The sequence below is a fragment of the Lipotes vexillifer genome, unplaced genomic scaffold (genome assembly GCF_000442215.2).
Source record: "Lipotes vexillifer unplaced genomic scaffold, Lipotes_vexillifer_v1.1 scaffold2519, whole genome shotgun sequence".
In the NCBI taxonomy this organism is placed as follows: domain Eukaryota; kingdom Metazoa; phylum Chordata; class Mammalia; order Artiodactyla; family Lipotidae; genus Lipotes; species Lipotes vexillifer.
In genome coordinates, this window is record NW_006775705.1 from 137,967 (window position 1) to 155,484 (window position 17,518).

A 17,518-nucleotide genomic window follows, 5' to 3' on the forward strand; every position below is an offset into this window, starting at 1 on the left:
TGGTTGGAATGTAAATTGGGTTAGCCACTATGGAATACAGCATGCATGTTCCTCAAAAAATTTAAGAATATAACTACCATATGATCCAGCAATTCGACTTCTGGGTATACACCCAAAGGAAATGAAAACACTAACTTAAAAAGATACGTATACCTCCATGGTCATTGCAGCAGTATTTGCAGCAGCCAAGATATGGAAACAATCATCTATCATCCTGACCAAAAAATGTGATATATGTATATATATATAAGGAAATATTATTCAGCCATAAAAAGAATAAAATCTTGGCATTTGCAAGAACATGGATGAGTCTCAAGGCTCATATATTTCATTATGCTAAATGAAGACAGAGTAAAATAAATACCATATGATCTTACATGTAGAATCTAAAAAACAAAACAAAACAAAAAACAAGCTCATAGATACAGAGAACAGATTGGTGGTTGCCACACATTGGGGTAGGGGATGAGCAAATTGGGTGAAGGGAGTCAAAAGGTACAAACTTCCACTTACAAAATAAATACATCATGAGGATTTAATGTACATCATGGTGACTGTAGTAAATAATACAGTATTTTACAGTTTTTTTCTTATAGTTGATTTCTAATCTCATAGCACTGTGGTCAAAAAAGATGCTTGATACGATTTAAATTTTCTTAAATTTACTGAGACTTGCTTTGTGGCCCAAGATGTGATCTATCCTGGGAATGCTCCATGTGCACATGAAAACAATGTGTATTCTGCTGTTTTCAGATAGAATGATATATAGATATCAATTAAGTCCATAGGATCTAATGTGTCATTTAAGGCCTGTATTTCCTTATTTATTTTCTGTCTGGATGATCTGTTCATTGGTGTAAGTGGGGTGTTAATGTCCCCCACTATTATTGTGTTACTATCAATTTCTCCTCTTATATCTGTTAACATTTGTCTTATATATTGAGATGTTCCTGTGTTGGGTGCATATATATTTACAATTGTTATATCTTCTTAGATTTATCCCTTGATCACTGTGTACTGTTCTTCTTTGTCTCTTTTAACAGTCTTTATTATAAAGTCTATTTTGTCTGATATGAGTATTGCTACTCCAGCTTTCTTTTGATTTCCATTTTCATGGAATAACTTTTTCCATCTCCTCACTTCCATCTGTATGTGTCTTTAGATCTGAAGTGGGTCTCTTGTAGACAGCATATATATAGGTCTTGTTTTTCTATCCATTCAGCCAGTCTATGTCTTTTCGTTGGAGGATTTAATCCATTTACATTTAAGGTAATTATCAATATATATGTTTTTATTGCCATTTTCTTAACTGTTTTGGGTTTTTTTTGGTCTTTTTCTTCCCTTCCTCTTTGTTCTCTTCTCTTGTGATTTGATAACTAACTTTACTGTTGTGTTTGGATTCCTTATTCTTTTTGTGTGTGTATCTACTGCAGATCTTCAGTTTAGGGTTACCATGAGGTTTTGATACAGCAGTGTATATATAAACAAGATTGTTTCAAGTTGCCAGTCTTTTAATTTCAAATGCATTCCCAATATCCTGCATTTGTACTATCTTCTCACAATTGCCGGTTTTGATATATTTGTGTGCAGATTATTTCCTACCTTTACTATATATTTGCCTTTACTGGTGAGCTTTTCCATTCATATATTTCTTGTTTCTTGTTGTGGCCTTTTCTTTTCCACCTAGAAAATTCCCCTAGCATTTATTGCAAAGCTGGTCTGGTAGTGCTGAATTCTCTTAGCTTTTGCTTGTCTGTAAAGCTTTTGATTTCTCTGTCACATCTGAATGAGAGCCCTGCTGGGTGGAGTATTCTTGGTTGCAGGTTCTTCCCTTTCACCACTTTAAATATATCATGCCACTCCTTTCTGGCCTGCAGAGTTTCTGCTGAAAAATCAGCTGATAACCTTATGCAAATTCCCTTGCATTTTATTTGTTGCTTTTCCCTTGTTGCTTTTTATATTTCCTCTGTCTTTTATTTTTATCAGTTTGACTACTATGTGTCTCAGTATATTTCTCCTTGGGTTCATCCTGCCTGAGAGTCTGTGCTTCCTGACTTGGGTGACTGTTTCCTTTCCCATGTTAGGGAATTTTTCAGCTATTATACCTTCAAATATTTTCTCAGGTCCTTTCTCTCTCTCTTCTCCTCTGGGACTGCTATGATGAGATGCATTTAATGTTGTCCCAGAGGTCTCTTAGACTCTCCTCATTTCTTTTCATTCTTTTTTCTTTATTCTGTTCCCTGGCAGTGATTTCCACCATTCTGTCTTCCAGGTAACTTATCTGTTCTTCTGCCACATTTATTCTGCTGTTGATTCCTTCTAGTGTATTTTTCATTCCAGTTATTTTACTGTTCATCTCTGTTAGTTTGTTCTTTAGATTTTCTAGCTCATTGTTAACCATTTCTTGTATCTTCCCAGTCTGTGCCTCCATTCTTTTTCTAAGATTTTAGATCATATTTACTGTCATTACTCTGAACTCTTTTTTGGGTAGATTGCCTATCTCCACTTCACTTAGTTGTTCTTCTGGGGTTTTATCTTGTTCCTTGCTCTGGGATATATTCCTCTGCCATCTCATTTTGTCTAACTTTCTGTGATTGTGGTTTCCGTTCCACAGGCTGCAGGGTTGTCATTCTTCTTGCTTCTGCTGTCTGCCCCCTGGTGGATGAGGCTGGTCTAAGGGACTTGTGCCAGCTTCCTGATGGGAGGGCCTGGTTCCTGCCCACTGGTGGGTGGAACTGGGTCTTGTCCCTGTGGTGGGCAGGGCCATGTCAAGGGGTGTGTTTAGTGGGAAGCTGTGGGCTCAGGAAGACTTTAGGCAACCTGTTCACTGATAGGTGGGGTTATGTTCCCATCCTGCTTGTTGTTTGGCATGAGGCATTCCAGCACTGGAGCCTATAGGCAGTTAGGTGGGGCCAGGTCGTGATGAGAAAATGGCAGCCTCCAGCAGGGCTCATGCCAATGAATACGCCCCAGAACTACTGCCACCAGTGTCTTTGTCCCTGAAGTGGGCCACAACCACACCCAGCCTGCGCAGGAGACCCTCCAATACCAGCAGGCAGGTCTGGTCCAGGCTCTTATGAGGTCACTGCTTTTTCCCTGGGACCTGGTGCACACAAGACCTTGTGTATGCCCTCCAAGAGTGGAGGTTCTGTTTCTCCAAGTCCTGTGGAATTACTGTGATCAAACCCCGCTGACCTTCAAAGCCAGATGCTCAGGGGGCTCCTCCTACCAATGACAGACCCCTAGGCTGGGGAGCCTAACATGGGGCTCATAACTTTCACTCCTTTGGGAGAACCTCTGCGATATAATTATTTTCCAGTTTGTGAGTTGCCCACCCGATGGGTATGGGATTTGATTTTATCACTACTGTGCCCCTCCTACCATCTTGTTGTGGCTTTTTCTTTATATTTGGATGTAGGGTATCATTTTTGGTAGGTTCCAGTATTTTTCTGTTGATGGTTGTTCAGCAGTTAGCTGTGATTTTGGTGTTTTTGTGAGAGAAGGTGAGCTAACTAACGTCTTTCTACCCAGCCATCTTGTCTCTGCCTCCTTTTTTTTCCCTTTGTGCTTAGTCTTGTTTCACTCCCTCATAAGGTGTCGAGTGCAGAGGCTTTGCACCCAACACTTCAAACCAGAGTCCCCAGTGTGAAACGGCTGTGCTGACATCTCCGCTCAGTGTGCAGAAGCATCCAATAATACAGTGTTGCTTATTTAAAAGTTGCTAAGAGATTAGAACTTAAAAGTTCTCAACACAAGAAAAAAAATTTTGTAACTATGCATGGTGACAGCTGTTACCTAGACTTATTATAGTGATTATTTTCTAAGGTATACAATATCAAATCATTATGTTGTACACCTGAAACTAATGTAATGTTATACATCAGTTATATCTCAGTTAGAAATATTTGGATTTGGGTATGGTGGAGAAGGAGCTGTGAAAGCAACATATGGAGATGGAATCTCAAATGTCTCCAGTGAGACAAGCAAGTATTTCTAAGTCAATCATATTTTTCTGTTTCCTAAATGAAAAAAACAAATTGTCTTCCCAAAAGATAGCAATGTTCAAATAAAAATAGCTATCACTGAATTCGTTTGGGTACACCACAAGAACAAAAATGTTTTATCTATTCATTCAGTTTCTTGATTGCTCTACAAAACTGAGTGAAATTACATTTCCAGATTCATAGATTGCAACTAAAATGCCCAATGGGAGAAAAAAGAGTTATTTTGATAACATCCGTTGACTCCTCACAGTGAAGTAATGATTCTGTCACATTTTACCAAGTGAATGTGGCAGCAAAATATGCCCCCAGCTCTTAGGTAATTTGTTTTCCAGAACAGAGTTTCAAATAGGCTTTTGAATTTCTTTGAAAATTTTAATAAAACCATATAAAATAAAAAGATTTTTGCTATCTTGCTCAAATACAAACTAGACTCTGCTCACCTATATGTGTAGTTAGCAGACAGGGCAAATGTAAATGTTTGCAAGTTCCATTCAGTCTATAAATTTCTTAATGAAGGAAAGAAAAAGATCTCACTTGCCAAATGTCCTGTACACCTGGTACACAACACCAAAAAGGGGTGTGATTTGTTTTCCTGTGATATAAAGGCTTTCATAATGAAAGTTTCAGTCAGTTTCAGTTTCCTCAAAACACATAAGCACTTACCAAGAATTTTTTTTTTAACTTCACAAAATGGAAAGAAATTGCTTCCTTAAACAAGTGTAGAAGATGACTGTACTCCTTACTGACCATATAAGATATGTCAAAATATTTAAGATGTAAAATCTTATTTTTAAAAGTTTGGACAAGAAGAATGTACTTCTCTAATTTTGAAATTCATAGAGGATGAAAATAGGAAAAAAAAGTGTGCAGTGAAGCAGAAATTTATGTGCTATTTCTCCAAAACAATCTGATGATCTGTGAAGGGGCCATCAGGATTATAGAAGAGGATGCACTGACTGCACCTGGGTAGTTCTATGATTTGCATAGGTTGTGACAACAACTCATACAATGAAAAAATGACTCATATTTTTAGAAATAAGACTGCTTCAGAACTCAAAAAAATGTAACCAGAAATGGGTAAGCAAGTTAAGAAGGACCTTCTCAGTCCCTTTATTAAAACTGTAATTTATGTGGAATTCAACTTAGATTTCACTAATTAAGATTACTTCTATGCTTTAAAGCATGCTCCCTGAGAAAGAGAGATTTAACACATGACATCCAATGTGCTTTGAAGTATGTAAATATGATGGGCCTTATAGACATGGACAGCCTATAAGATGAATTTAAATATGCAAAGGAGCTGATTGACAGAGAGGTGGCCTACTAGAATAAGTCTGTAGAAACAAAGAGAATGAGTTTTGAAGAGCTGCAAAATAATATTTCCAAGCCTGAAAACCTGCTGTATCTAGTAAATAAGCCCCAAGTATCCCATGCTCAAATGCTTTTGTCAAGATACTTAGCTTAATGCCACCACGATGGACTGACACCAGAATTCAGTAAATGTGGGTTTGTTAAAACAGAGCTTCAAGTCAAAATGAATTTTACATTTGATTCTATTCTATTTTGCTACTACTTAAAAGAAGAATGTCTTATAGGCTGCAAGCAGTTCAGAAAAGTATAACTGGAAAATGAAACCAAAAATCAAAAATATGTCTGACTGTATTACGGCACAGAAGGAAGCATGTCAATGCTATTTTCATTAAATATGAGCATATCTTTAATCATTCCTATCATATTTATATTCTTTCTCCTTTCTAAAAGTCCTATGTTTATATATCTTAAGAATAAACAATAAGATAGCCATGCAAAATTTAAATATCTAGTAAAGAATTTTTAAAGAGAGGTAAAATAAATTGCTGTATCAGAGGTTACATTATAAAATATTCTCATTATAAAGTATTGCTGCTTTTGCTCACATATTTTATTTTTAATTGGTTGTTCTATAAACTACTATTGATCAGCACTGTTTACTAGTTCTATTGCTATTTCACTTCAATAATAGAAATTTATGTAACAAAAGTACACAGTACAGAATAATATACAATTTCAAATAAATGCCTATTCTTTCAACATATTTGTGTGAAAATAATAATATACGTGTAGTTGTATATGTTAAATGATTATGTTTATTTTTTGGTCTGATACACAGTCTGATACAGCTGTGTTTTAGCTGTCTGAAAAGTTACTCACCCTAGGTATGTCCCCCACTAATAGTCAAGCTACACATAAGTCTGCCCAGGAGTTCACCATTTAATTGCCCCAAAAGAAAAAGGGTTTGTAAAGGTAGACAGACCTCCTCTTCTCCCAGGTTAGTTTAGGTGGGCTCCAATAACCTTCTGGAACCAGGGACTATCCCCCACCTGTTCCCAGTCTCATCCAGGCCTGCTTGATCTCAAAATACTACTCAGGAACCCTAGAGGGGATATCCTAAAGGGAAATTTCTAAAGATGAGATTGCAGCCCCTAAAATGCAGGAGAAAGGAGTAGTCTTGAAAGATTCTGGTGGCATTAATATTACAATGACTACTAACATCATTTAAAACTAGGAATATATGAGACAATACAAAGTGAATAATCTAAATTAACTAATCAAATTATATGCACTGGAATTTCTACTTTTAAAATTTCCTACCACTAGTTACACTTTTTGTTAGACAATGTCAGTGTTGATATATAAAGAAGAGTTCAAACTTAACTGTCTTAGAGTCTTTTAAAATCTTACAAGTAAAGTAAAACCATATTTGTTGACATTAGTTGCTTTGCAATGTGACTTGGAACCTACAACCGTAATTTATTGTCTTACATATTGTCTTTGATTAATAAAGTTTTAAAGACACTAACCAACTTTGCCCCTGTGTCCATCATCAATACTTCCAAAATCTTCTGCCATCGGCTTGCAACGAGGAGGAGCAAACCCCATTTTACAATGGCAATTGTTAAAATTGTTGCAGACCTAGAATAATCAGAAAATAGAACAATTTTTATGTACAAAGACGGTTTTCAATAGAGGCCAATTAATATTCTACACGTATTCAACAGAGAATTTATCCATTCCAGAGAATTTACCTTAAATAGACAAATTCAACAAATTTTCTCTTGACATTTCCCATACTGTAGAAAGTATATCTGGCTTCTGTTGCCAAATCAATTTTTGCCAAATAAATTCATTTGCCAAATAAATTCTTTCAACTCTCCCCACAGCCAGACCAAACTATTGTCAATCACCAGTAACATGCCTCTCATTATCATTTACTTCCTAGCTTCACAGAACAGCCCAGACACTAAATTAATGAGCAAGACCAGCAAGAAAATCCTTATGACCTTTATTTACCATTTCCTGCCTTCTCTCTGTAAAAATAAGATCATTTTTGGTTAGATGGTAACACATAGTGCTTATAGCACATCCAGCCCACATATTTACCAAACATCTTATACATCCAGAATCACCTTAAATGTTTCTACTTTATCTTCTCTAATAAACAGTTTGGCAAGATTTCTCAAGAAGATAAGATTGAAGTTATAAGTTACAAACTGTTAAATGACACCAAGCAGCATGAAAGTGATCCCCAAAATTATTCAAATGATTTCTTTAAATCTCCAAACTGTTTATTGAATTGTTCAAAGCATGTTGCTTAAAATGAAAACTGAAATTACTTACTCCATTTGAATTACAATCTCTGGTAGAATTGCAACTCTGAAAATTGACATGGTATTTAAGCTCTACACAGTTAAATCTCAGACAATACTGAAACAAAGCAAAAGAAGTAAAAAACAAATTCAGTCAAACCATCAGATTGTGTGCATAGATAATACATAAGAAAAAATTCAAGAAAATTCAAGAATTTGTATTACCAAGAATTGGCATAAAAATCCAAAACATAAAGTAATAATTGTGACTGCATAGAAATAGATGTGAAATAAGCTATATGCTTTCAGATTGTAAATGTATAGTCTTATATAAGAAGTTGAAACTTTTATTTTCTTACCATCTAGCACCAGAAGTCCTCTTAGAAAGAGAAATATCTGGAAAAATAATTTGATTAGTCCCTTCAGTTCAATAATTATCTGAGAAGCATTTAAAAAATACACAGGCCTGGGTACCTCCTGAGACTGTTATATTAAAATCTCTGGGGCCAGGGGCCAGGTGATTATCATGTGCAGTCAGGGTTAAGAAGCATCAAGTGGGAGGCTGAGGTATTAAAATCATTGGTATGAGGAGCAAAGGAAGGTAAGTTACTATTCCATATGGGGAAAAAAATGAGAAGAAAGCAAGGATAACAGGTAATTATATGAGGTAATAGGACAATGAGAGACTCCCATGGGTGAGATGGCTAAAAGGCCTTCTAAGAAAAGGAATGTTTAATGTGTGAATTACATTGTCCAAATTTATGGCATTAAATTGTGTGACCTTTCCCAATTATACAAAATTTTTCAATAAAGTCAATACTTTACGAAAGAGTTTTGTTCTTTGGTGAGTTGTGTCTTTGGATCATAATAACAGGGTATGCAGAAAGAAGAGGATCAGAATTCTGAAATAGAGATTTGAGCCAATATCATTTACATTTCAAGGGGAGAGAGATCTCAGGTCTTATTTGTATCTATATGTTTCCAAATGAGCAAGATGTGACAGATACTTGGATTATTTTCTTGCACTATTACCGAAGAGCATTATATAAAAATAAATTTGAACTTAGCAAGCAAACCTTGAGACTTTCTCTCAAAAGAAATGTAAATTTATTTAATTTTCCAGAGTAGTTCTTGGAATTAATAATTTCTAGGATTCATTAGAACATTAAATGGTTGTTAGATATATTGTTTGTTTATAGGATATTAGAACATTCTAAAAACATTCTAAAATTATAGTATGCTATATTATTAACTGTTAATACTGTTCTCTTGTTCTAATGTATAACATAAATGATAACTATAATATGTTACAGCAGAATACAATATTGTAAAAATAGTATTCAATTTAATTAAAACATTCATCTACCAATCAGAAAAAAATCAGAGTTGATTATAAGAAGTTAAAATCAGTGTAAATTTGGAGGTTCTATTGAAACAATGAATACAATTCAAGAAAGTTGTTGCAAAAACATTCCAAAGGAGGAAAAATGCTTGATCATATAATAACTTACTCGCCCCAAACTAGTATTCACATGAGATCTTCAAATGTTAGCTAAAAAATTACTCCCTATAGTGCATGCAAAAGCACTTGATTACATATCGCAGAACATAAAAAAATGATCTGCATAAAAATTACTTAAAAGTAATGTTGCTGTTAAAAAGAGGCATGGAGGTCATTAAAAACAAATATTGCTGGAATATTGCTAATATACCTGTTAAAAATTGTCCACACTTGTAAATAGAGAAAATTGGAGAACCACATTTCTTTTCAATGTCATTTTTGAACATTCATTAAAGGACCCATCTAAGGTAAACCTAAAGGTTATTTAATTATTTAAGGAATGTACTTTGTATAACTTGCTAGTCAGTACTGATAAGAGCCTAGATTTTGTGAACTTATATGTTAACATAGTTTTTGTCTGGCCGATATGTAAATGAGTTTTGTCTGATTGAAATGATAACCCAAAATTATGGTTTTGTTACTCTATAGGACATTAGCAGATTTTACTTCGAACCTAACAACTGTATTTCAACATTCTTTTACCTAATGCCTCTAAAGTAGGGTGATTCCCAAGTGGCATCAAAAATTTAACTTGGCTGATTCTCCATTTCTCTGAGTTTTTTTCTTCTCATTTTGGTTTTTTGTTGCTTTGTTTTTGTTTCTGATTCTTGACCAAGTCAGTAAGTCTGCCCATGATGTGTATATATTTGTGAGTGCTTGTATATATGCATATACACATGTGTATACACATACAATTTTGCTTAGTTTATATATTACAGAATGGCTATACCTTTGGGTTGTATTAACTTGTTCATTTTTGTCACTTTAAAAAGAAAATGAGTGTGACTGTAAGGGATTGTATTAGGTGTGTATGAGTTTTTAGGCTGCTAACTAGCTTCTGTATGAGAGGCAGAAATAAATTATCTACCTTTACATCTTTCTGAAATATAACTTAATTGGGTTAAAAATTATAATTACTACAATTAGGACATGCCAGTAGCAATAATGGCAGAAGACAGTTATGTCTCAGGATAATAGGATGTGTAATTGCTTCTCAAAAGACAAAACTGTTTTATCCTAATGCTATATCTGGTTGTTTCAGAATATGAAAGAGGACAGTGAAAGTCAAGGCTTGAATGAATATGGAAAATTATAGACATTTTGTGCAAGGTAACCTTGGTTTTGTTGATAATACCTATGCACAAGAAAATAATGATTCTGAAAAAAATTTAGCAACAATTGTTCAATTTTGGTGGGGTCATTCATAAGATAATTTAAAAAATATCCTTGTGAATACTGTAAAGCCTCATACTATATTGATGCAAAATTAGAATTTGGGTTTTTAAAAATTGTATACATGGAAATTGCTTGTGAAGTATTCAATTTTCTATTAACAGTGGTAGTACAAGGTTTTTGTTTACTTTCTATAAATTTACCTGGATGGCAGAGATTCAATATTTCACCAGAATAATTTTCTGTGCTTTGTATTACGTAAATGGTTATTTTTAAAAACCTCCCCGTTTTTTGAAAGAGCTAAAGTTCCCTATAATTTTACTACCTTTTCCTATTTTATGTAAGCTCTTGCACTGTCACTTTGATTAACAGGGAGTTAAGCAATTTTTACTAGATACCAATAATCCTTTTTAATTAAGTAACCACCTTGGACAACTCTGGTGACTTTACCTTACCAAGGTCAGAGCCCAAAGTCAAAAATATTTTTTTTCTTCATAATTTTAATAATACCTAAAACTATCTTTGAGATTTCTGAGATTGCCATCAGAAAATAACAGATTTGTTCTCTTATCTCATAAATATAAGAATGCTAGAAATAATTACAATTTGTTTGGTATTCTCCATTGTTTATTTATTTTTGTAAGATATTAATTTTTTAATGAAAACTCATCATATTGTAATGGCTTTTTACAAAATAAGAGAAACTATTGTTCCTAATTGCAGTTGGGAAGAATTTTACAATATCTTTCTTTTTTTAATCCATTTTTAAATTTAAGTAGTTAATTTACAATGTTGTGTTAGTTTCAGGTGTATGGCAAAGTGATTCAGATATATATATATATATATATATATATATATATGTTTTGTTTTTCAGGTTCTTTTCCATTATAGGTTGTTACAAGACCTTGAATATAGTTCTCTGTGCTATACAGTAGGTCCTTGTTGTGTACCTAGTTTATACATAGTAGCATGTATATTGTAATCCCAAACTCCTAATTTATGATATTCTCCATTATTTCCTAATAGATAGCAATGTAAGAGCTGCATAGGAAGAACTGTCAAAGAAATTCAGCCAGCCTTCCCTAGGTTAATTTTAAATGTTATTAATATGAGCATAACTAACGTTCTCAGCATAAATGTTTCATATATTGTACATGTAACTAGAACGGACTGAATGCTTGTAGAAACTCAAGTCCACTTCTCTTCATAATATTTTCTTATCCTCAAGAGAAACTTTGATCAAACTCTTAATAAAGTTATTATCACACCCCTGTCTGCAAAATAAGAGATTTTGCTTTCCTCCATTCTCATACTATTGATGACTCTAATAAATGAACCATTCAAACTTTTCAGGCTTTTGATCAACTGGTAGTTTTTGCTTTTCTCTAATGTTTACCTAAAGTTTCTGCTTTCAGGTACAGGATAGAAACTAGGTCTTCACTGACATGTAGAAAGGATCATATCAGGTATTCTAAGCTATTTGAATTCAAGAATTAGACTCACAGGTACAGGAAATGGTGCTTAAGCTGATACTGAGTAGACAATTTCAGAACACACCATATGGCTGAATCAGGCTTTATTGGAATCCTTTATATCCAGGAACATAATGCCATATGAAAGCAAACTGCTAACTCAAAATCCAGGGGAATAAGAATCAATTATACAGGGCTAAATTAAATAATGAGAAAAATTAACTGTGGTTATACATTTCAGATGATATATCATAAAGCCCTTTTTCTTTCTTCTTGATGCATTTCTAAACCTCAGTTTATTAGCTATGCTTTTATAAACTGAAGTTAAACATTTTAAAACTAGGAACTGGTTCTCACTAGTGCCCTAAAATTCAGAAACAATACATTTACTGTTCCTTCACTTTTTATGGCAATGCAATTATTTATAGGCTCAATAATGGTCCACCATTACCCTCCTACCATAAATAACTAGAAAACTAGACAAATTATAGAAAACAACTATTTTTACACATTGGACTATAGGCAGAACAAGACTATGATCTCTGAGAAAAAAATAAAAAACAAATGAGGTGAGCCCTCCTATTTTCCAGGCTCCTTGCTTGGAGGCAATTTCCTGATTAAGGTGTAGTGAGGAGGAACCCAAACACAGTCGGGAAATCTTGTTGAGTAAAGGAGATGGAGATTCAAGTATGTGAAGGTTAGGAGGCTGTGGAACCTAGAATTTGCTGGGAAGACTATTCTAGAGGAGGGAACTACAAATGAAAGAGTTCTATAAACCTACATAGGAACTGCCTTCTGTCTTTGGCTGAATACAATCTGCACCTGCACAGGGCTAACATCCATAAGACTGAACAAGAACTACTTCCAGAGGAAAAAAATTAGCAAGGAACTATAAGATGAATAGTTCCTGAAATCACACAACCTGGAAATCATACAAGGTCCTATCAGCGTGAATGTACAGGCCACGATGAATGAACAGAATATTCAATAGAGACCATAGAAGGGTCACAACTCAGAACTGGGGCAAATTTAGCCTAAAGTAAAATTTAGACCCTAAAATATTTACTCTATGCCTTCAAAGAGCTTAACAACAAGTCTTGAAAGTTTAAAATGATCTTCAAGTTCTACCCAATAAAGAATCGAAGGTAATGATCAAAGAACTCAGGAGAAGATTGGAAGAAAAAAGTGAAAAGTTAGAAGTTTCTGAAAAAGAGTTAGAAAATATAAGGGACAACCAAACAGAGATGAAGAATACAATAACTGAAATAGAAAACACACTAGAAGAAATCAATTATAGACTAATTGATACAGAGGAATGGATCAGTGAGCTGGAAGACAGAGTAGTGGAAATCACTGATGCTGAACAGAAAAAAGAAAAAGGAATAAAAGGAAATGAGGAAAGTTTAAGAGACCTCTGGTACAATATTCTGTGCACTAATATTCATTTTATAGAGATCTCGGAAGGAGAAGAGAGAGGGAAAGGGACTGAAAACATATTTTAAAACCTAATAGCTGAAAAAAAATCCTTAACCTGGAAAAGGAAGCAGACATCCAAGCACAGGAAGCAGAGAAAGTTCCAAATAGGATGAACCCAAAGAGGACTACACCAAGACACACTGTAGTGAAAATGGCAAAAATTAAAGACAAAGAATACTAAAAGCAAAAAGGGGGAAACAACAAATTACATACACGAGAACTCCCATAAGACTATTAGCTGACTTTTCAGCAGAAACTTTGCAGGTCAGAAGGGGGTGGCACAATATTTTTAAAGTGATGAAAGGAAGAAAAACGACAACCAACAATACTCTAGCTGGCAAGGCTTTCATTCAGATTTGATGGTAAGATCAACAGTTTTACAGGCAAGCAAAAGCTAAAAGAGTTCAGCACCAGCAAGCCACCTTTACAAAAAATGTTAAAGGAACTTCTCTAAGTGAAAATGAAAAGGCCACAACTAGAAACATGAAAATTACAAAACAAAAAAATCTCACTGGTTAATGAAAATATATAGTAATGGTAGTAAATCAACCACATATTTATCTACATGGAAGGTTAAAAGACAAAAATAGTGAAGTCACTTATAACCACAATGAATAGTAAAGGGATATGAAAAACAAAAATATGTGAAATATGATGTCAAAAATGTGGGGGAAGGGGAGTAAAATGCAGGATTGTTAAAATGTGGTTGAACTTCAGAAATCAGCAATTTAAAATTTTATATATATATATATATATATATATATATATAGTTTTATATAAACTTCATGTTAACCACAAACCAAAAATCTATAATAGATACACACACACAAAAAAAGATAATGAGTGTGCAAACATAACACTAACTATAGTCATTAAATCAGAAGGTAAGAGAGCAAAAAGAGAAAGTAACAAAAAAGAGAAGTACAAAAACAACCCCAAAACAAATAATAAAATAGCAATAATACATGACTATCAATAATTACTTTAAAGGGAAGTGGACTAAATGTTCCAATCAAAAGACATAGAGTAGCTAAATGAATACAGAAACAAGATCATATACATGCTGCCTACAAGAGACTCACTTCAGAGCTAAAGACACACATGGACTAACTGTGAGGGAATAAAAAAGGGTATTCCATACAAATGGAAACAAAAAGAAAGCCGGGATAGCAATAATTATATCAGACAAAATAGACTTTAAAATAAAGACTGTTACAAGAAACAGAGATGATAATATAAATGATGACAATGATAAAAGGACTAGCACAAGATATGAAAACCTTTAAATATGCATGCACCCAACATAGAAGCAATTAAACACATAAGCAAATATTAACAGACATAAAGGGAGAAATTGACAGTAACACAATAATAGTGGGGGACTTTAACGGCCACTTACAACAATGAAGAGATCATACTGACAGAAAATCAGTAAGGAAACACTGGCCTTAAATAACACATTAAAACAAAGAGACTTCATAGATATATATAGAACATTCCATCTAAAGCAGTAGAATACACATTCTTTTCAAGTGCACAAGGAACATTCTCCAGGACAGATCACATGCCACAAAAAAAAAGATACTAGGCCACAAAACAAGTCCAGGTAAATTTAGTTGAAATCATATAAAGCATCTTTTCTGACCACAAGGTGATTGAGAGTAGAAATTAACTATGAAGAAAAAAAAAAAAACGTGGAGCCTGAATAATATGCTACACAACAAAAATGTATCACTGAAGAAATCAAATAAGAAATTTTAAATGCCTGGAGACAACGAAAATTAAAACACTATAATTGAAAATCCATGGGATGCAGCCAAGGTAGTTCTAAGAAAGGAAGATTATAATGATACAAGTATACCTCAGGAGATGAGGAAAATCTCAAACAACTTAAACTTACTTAACAACTTAACTTAAACAACTTAAACTCCTTTAGTTACTTAAAGGAACTAGAAAAAGAAGAACAAACAAAATCCAAAGTTATTTGAAAGAATGAAATCATAAAGATCAGAGCCGAAATAAATAAAATAGGGACAAAAAAACCCCCACACACAATAGAAGAGAACAATGAAACAAGAGCTGGTTCCTTGAAAAAGAAACAAAATTAATAAATCTTTAGCCAGATCCATCAAGAAAAAGAAGACAGAGGGCCCAAATCAATAATACCAGAAATGGAAAAAAAAGTTACAACAGAAATACAAAGGATCATAAAAGATATTCCAAAAATTATATGACAATGAAATGGACAAAGTCCTAGAAATGTACAATTTCCCAAGACTGAATAAGGGGTAAAAACAAAATCTGAACAGACCAATTACCATTATGAAACAGAATCAGTAATTTAAAAACACTCCCAACAAACAGAAGTCCAGGACTAGATGGATTCACAGTAAAATTCTACCAAACATTTGTAAGAGAGTTAACAGCTATTTTTCTCAAATTATTCTAAAAAATTGCAGAGAAAGAAATGTATCCAAAATCATTCTAAGAGGCCAGTATCACCCTGATACCAAAACCAGATCAAGATATCACACACGAAAAAGAAAATTACAAGGAATATCACTGACAAACATAGATGCAAAAATCCTCAACAAAATATTAGCAAACCAAATCCAACAATATATGAAAAGGATCATACACCATGATGCAGTGGGAATGTATTCCAGAGATACAAAAATGGTTCAATACCCACAATTCAATCAATGTGATACACATATTAACAAATTTAAGAATAAAAATTATATGATTATCTCAATACATGCAGAAAAATCTATTGACAAAATTCAATGCCACTTATAATACAAACTCTCAACAAAGTGGGAACAGAAGGAAAATACTTCAATGTAATAAGGGACATACATGCTAATTCCATAGCTAACATCATACTCAATGGTGAAAAGCTCAAACCATTTCCTCTAAGATCAGGAACAAGACAAGAATGTCCCCTCTCACCACTTTTATTCACCATAGTATTGTAAGTCCTAGCCAGAACAATCAGACAAGAAAAAAATAAAAGAAATCCAAATTGAAAAGGAAGAAATAAAACTGTCACTGTTTGCAGATGACATGATATTATGTATAGGAAATCCTAAAAATACCACAAAAACTACTAAAGCTAATTCAGTAAAGATGCATGATACAAAACTAATATACAGAAATCTGCCCCATTTCTATACACTATCAGAGAAATTTTTTTCAAAATTCCAATTTCAGTTGCATCAAAATAATACAATACCTAGGAATAAATCTAACTAAGGAGGTAAAAGACCAGTACTTAGAAAACTGTAAGACACTGATGAAAGTAACTGACGACAATACAAACAGATGGAAAGATGTATTGTGTTCATAGATTGGAAGAATATTGTTAAAACGTCCATACTACCTAAAGCAATCTACAGATTTAATGCAAGCCCTATCAAGATACCCATGACATATTTTCACTGAAATAGAACAAATAATTCTAAAATGTATAGGGAACCCCAAAAGACCCCAAATAGCCAAAACAGTCTTGAGAAAAAGAACAAAGCAGGATGTATAACTCTCCCGATTTCACACTATATCACAAAGCAACAGTAATCAAAACAATATGGTACTGGCATAAAAAAGACACACAGATTAATGGACCCATATAGAGAGCCCAGAAGTAAACCAACACACTTACGGTGAATTAATCTATCACAAAGAAAGCAAGAATAGACAATGGTAAAAAGACATCAATAAGTGATGCTGTGAAAACTGGACAGCTACACGTAAAATAATTAATTTAGAACATTTTCTCACCCCATAGACAAAAAATAAACTGAAAATGGATTAAATACCTAAATGCAAGACTGGAAACCATAAAACTTCTTGAAGCAAACATAAAAGAATGTTCTTTGTCATAAATCGTAGTGATAATTTTTTTTGGTCTGTAACCTAAGGCAAAGGAAACAAAAGCAAAAATAAACAAACAGGACCTAATTAAACTCAAAAGCTTTTGCACAGCAAGGAAACCATTGACAAAATGAAGAAAACCTAATGAATGGGAGAAAATATTTACAAATGATATGACCAACAAGGGGTTAATATGCAAAATATATAAACAGGTCATACAACTCAATATCAAAACCCCAAAATACTCAATTAAAAAATGAACAGAAGACCTGAATAGATATTTTTCCCAGGAAGACATACAGAAGGCAAACAGGCACATAAAAAGGTGCTGAA

The 17,518-nt window shown here is 33.7% G+C and overlaps 1 protein-coding gene across 1 annotated transcript in view; it reads right to left on the reverse strand.

Moving 5' to 3' along the window:
* Positions 1-17,518, reverse strand: part of LOC103074289 (putative disintegrin and metalloproteinase domain-containing protein 5) — a gene marked incomplete at its 5' end in the record, with an annotated part of 45,683 nt that overhangs the window by 21,338 nt on the left and 6,827 nt on the right. The window contains 2 exon segments of the mRNA XM_082930873.1: positions 6,845-6,956; positions 7,662-7,748. Of these exon segments, the coding sequence (XP_082786999.1) occupies positions 6,845-6,956; positions 7,662-7,748 (199 nt within the window).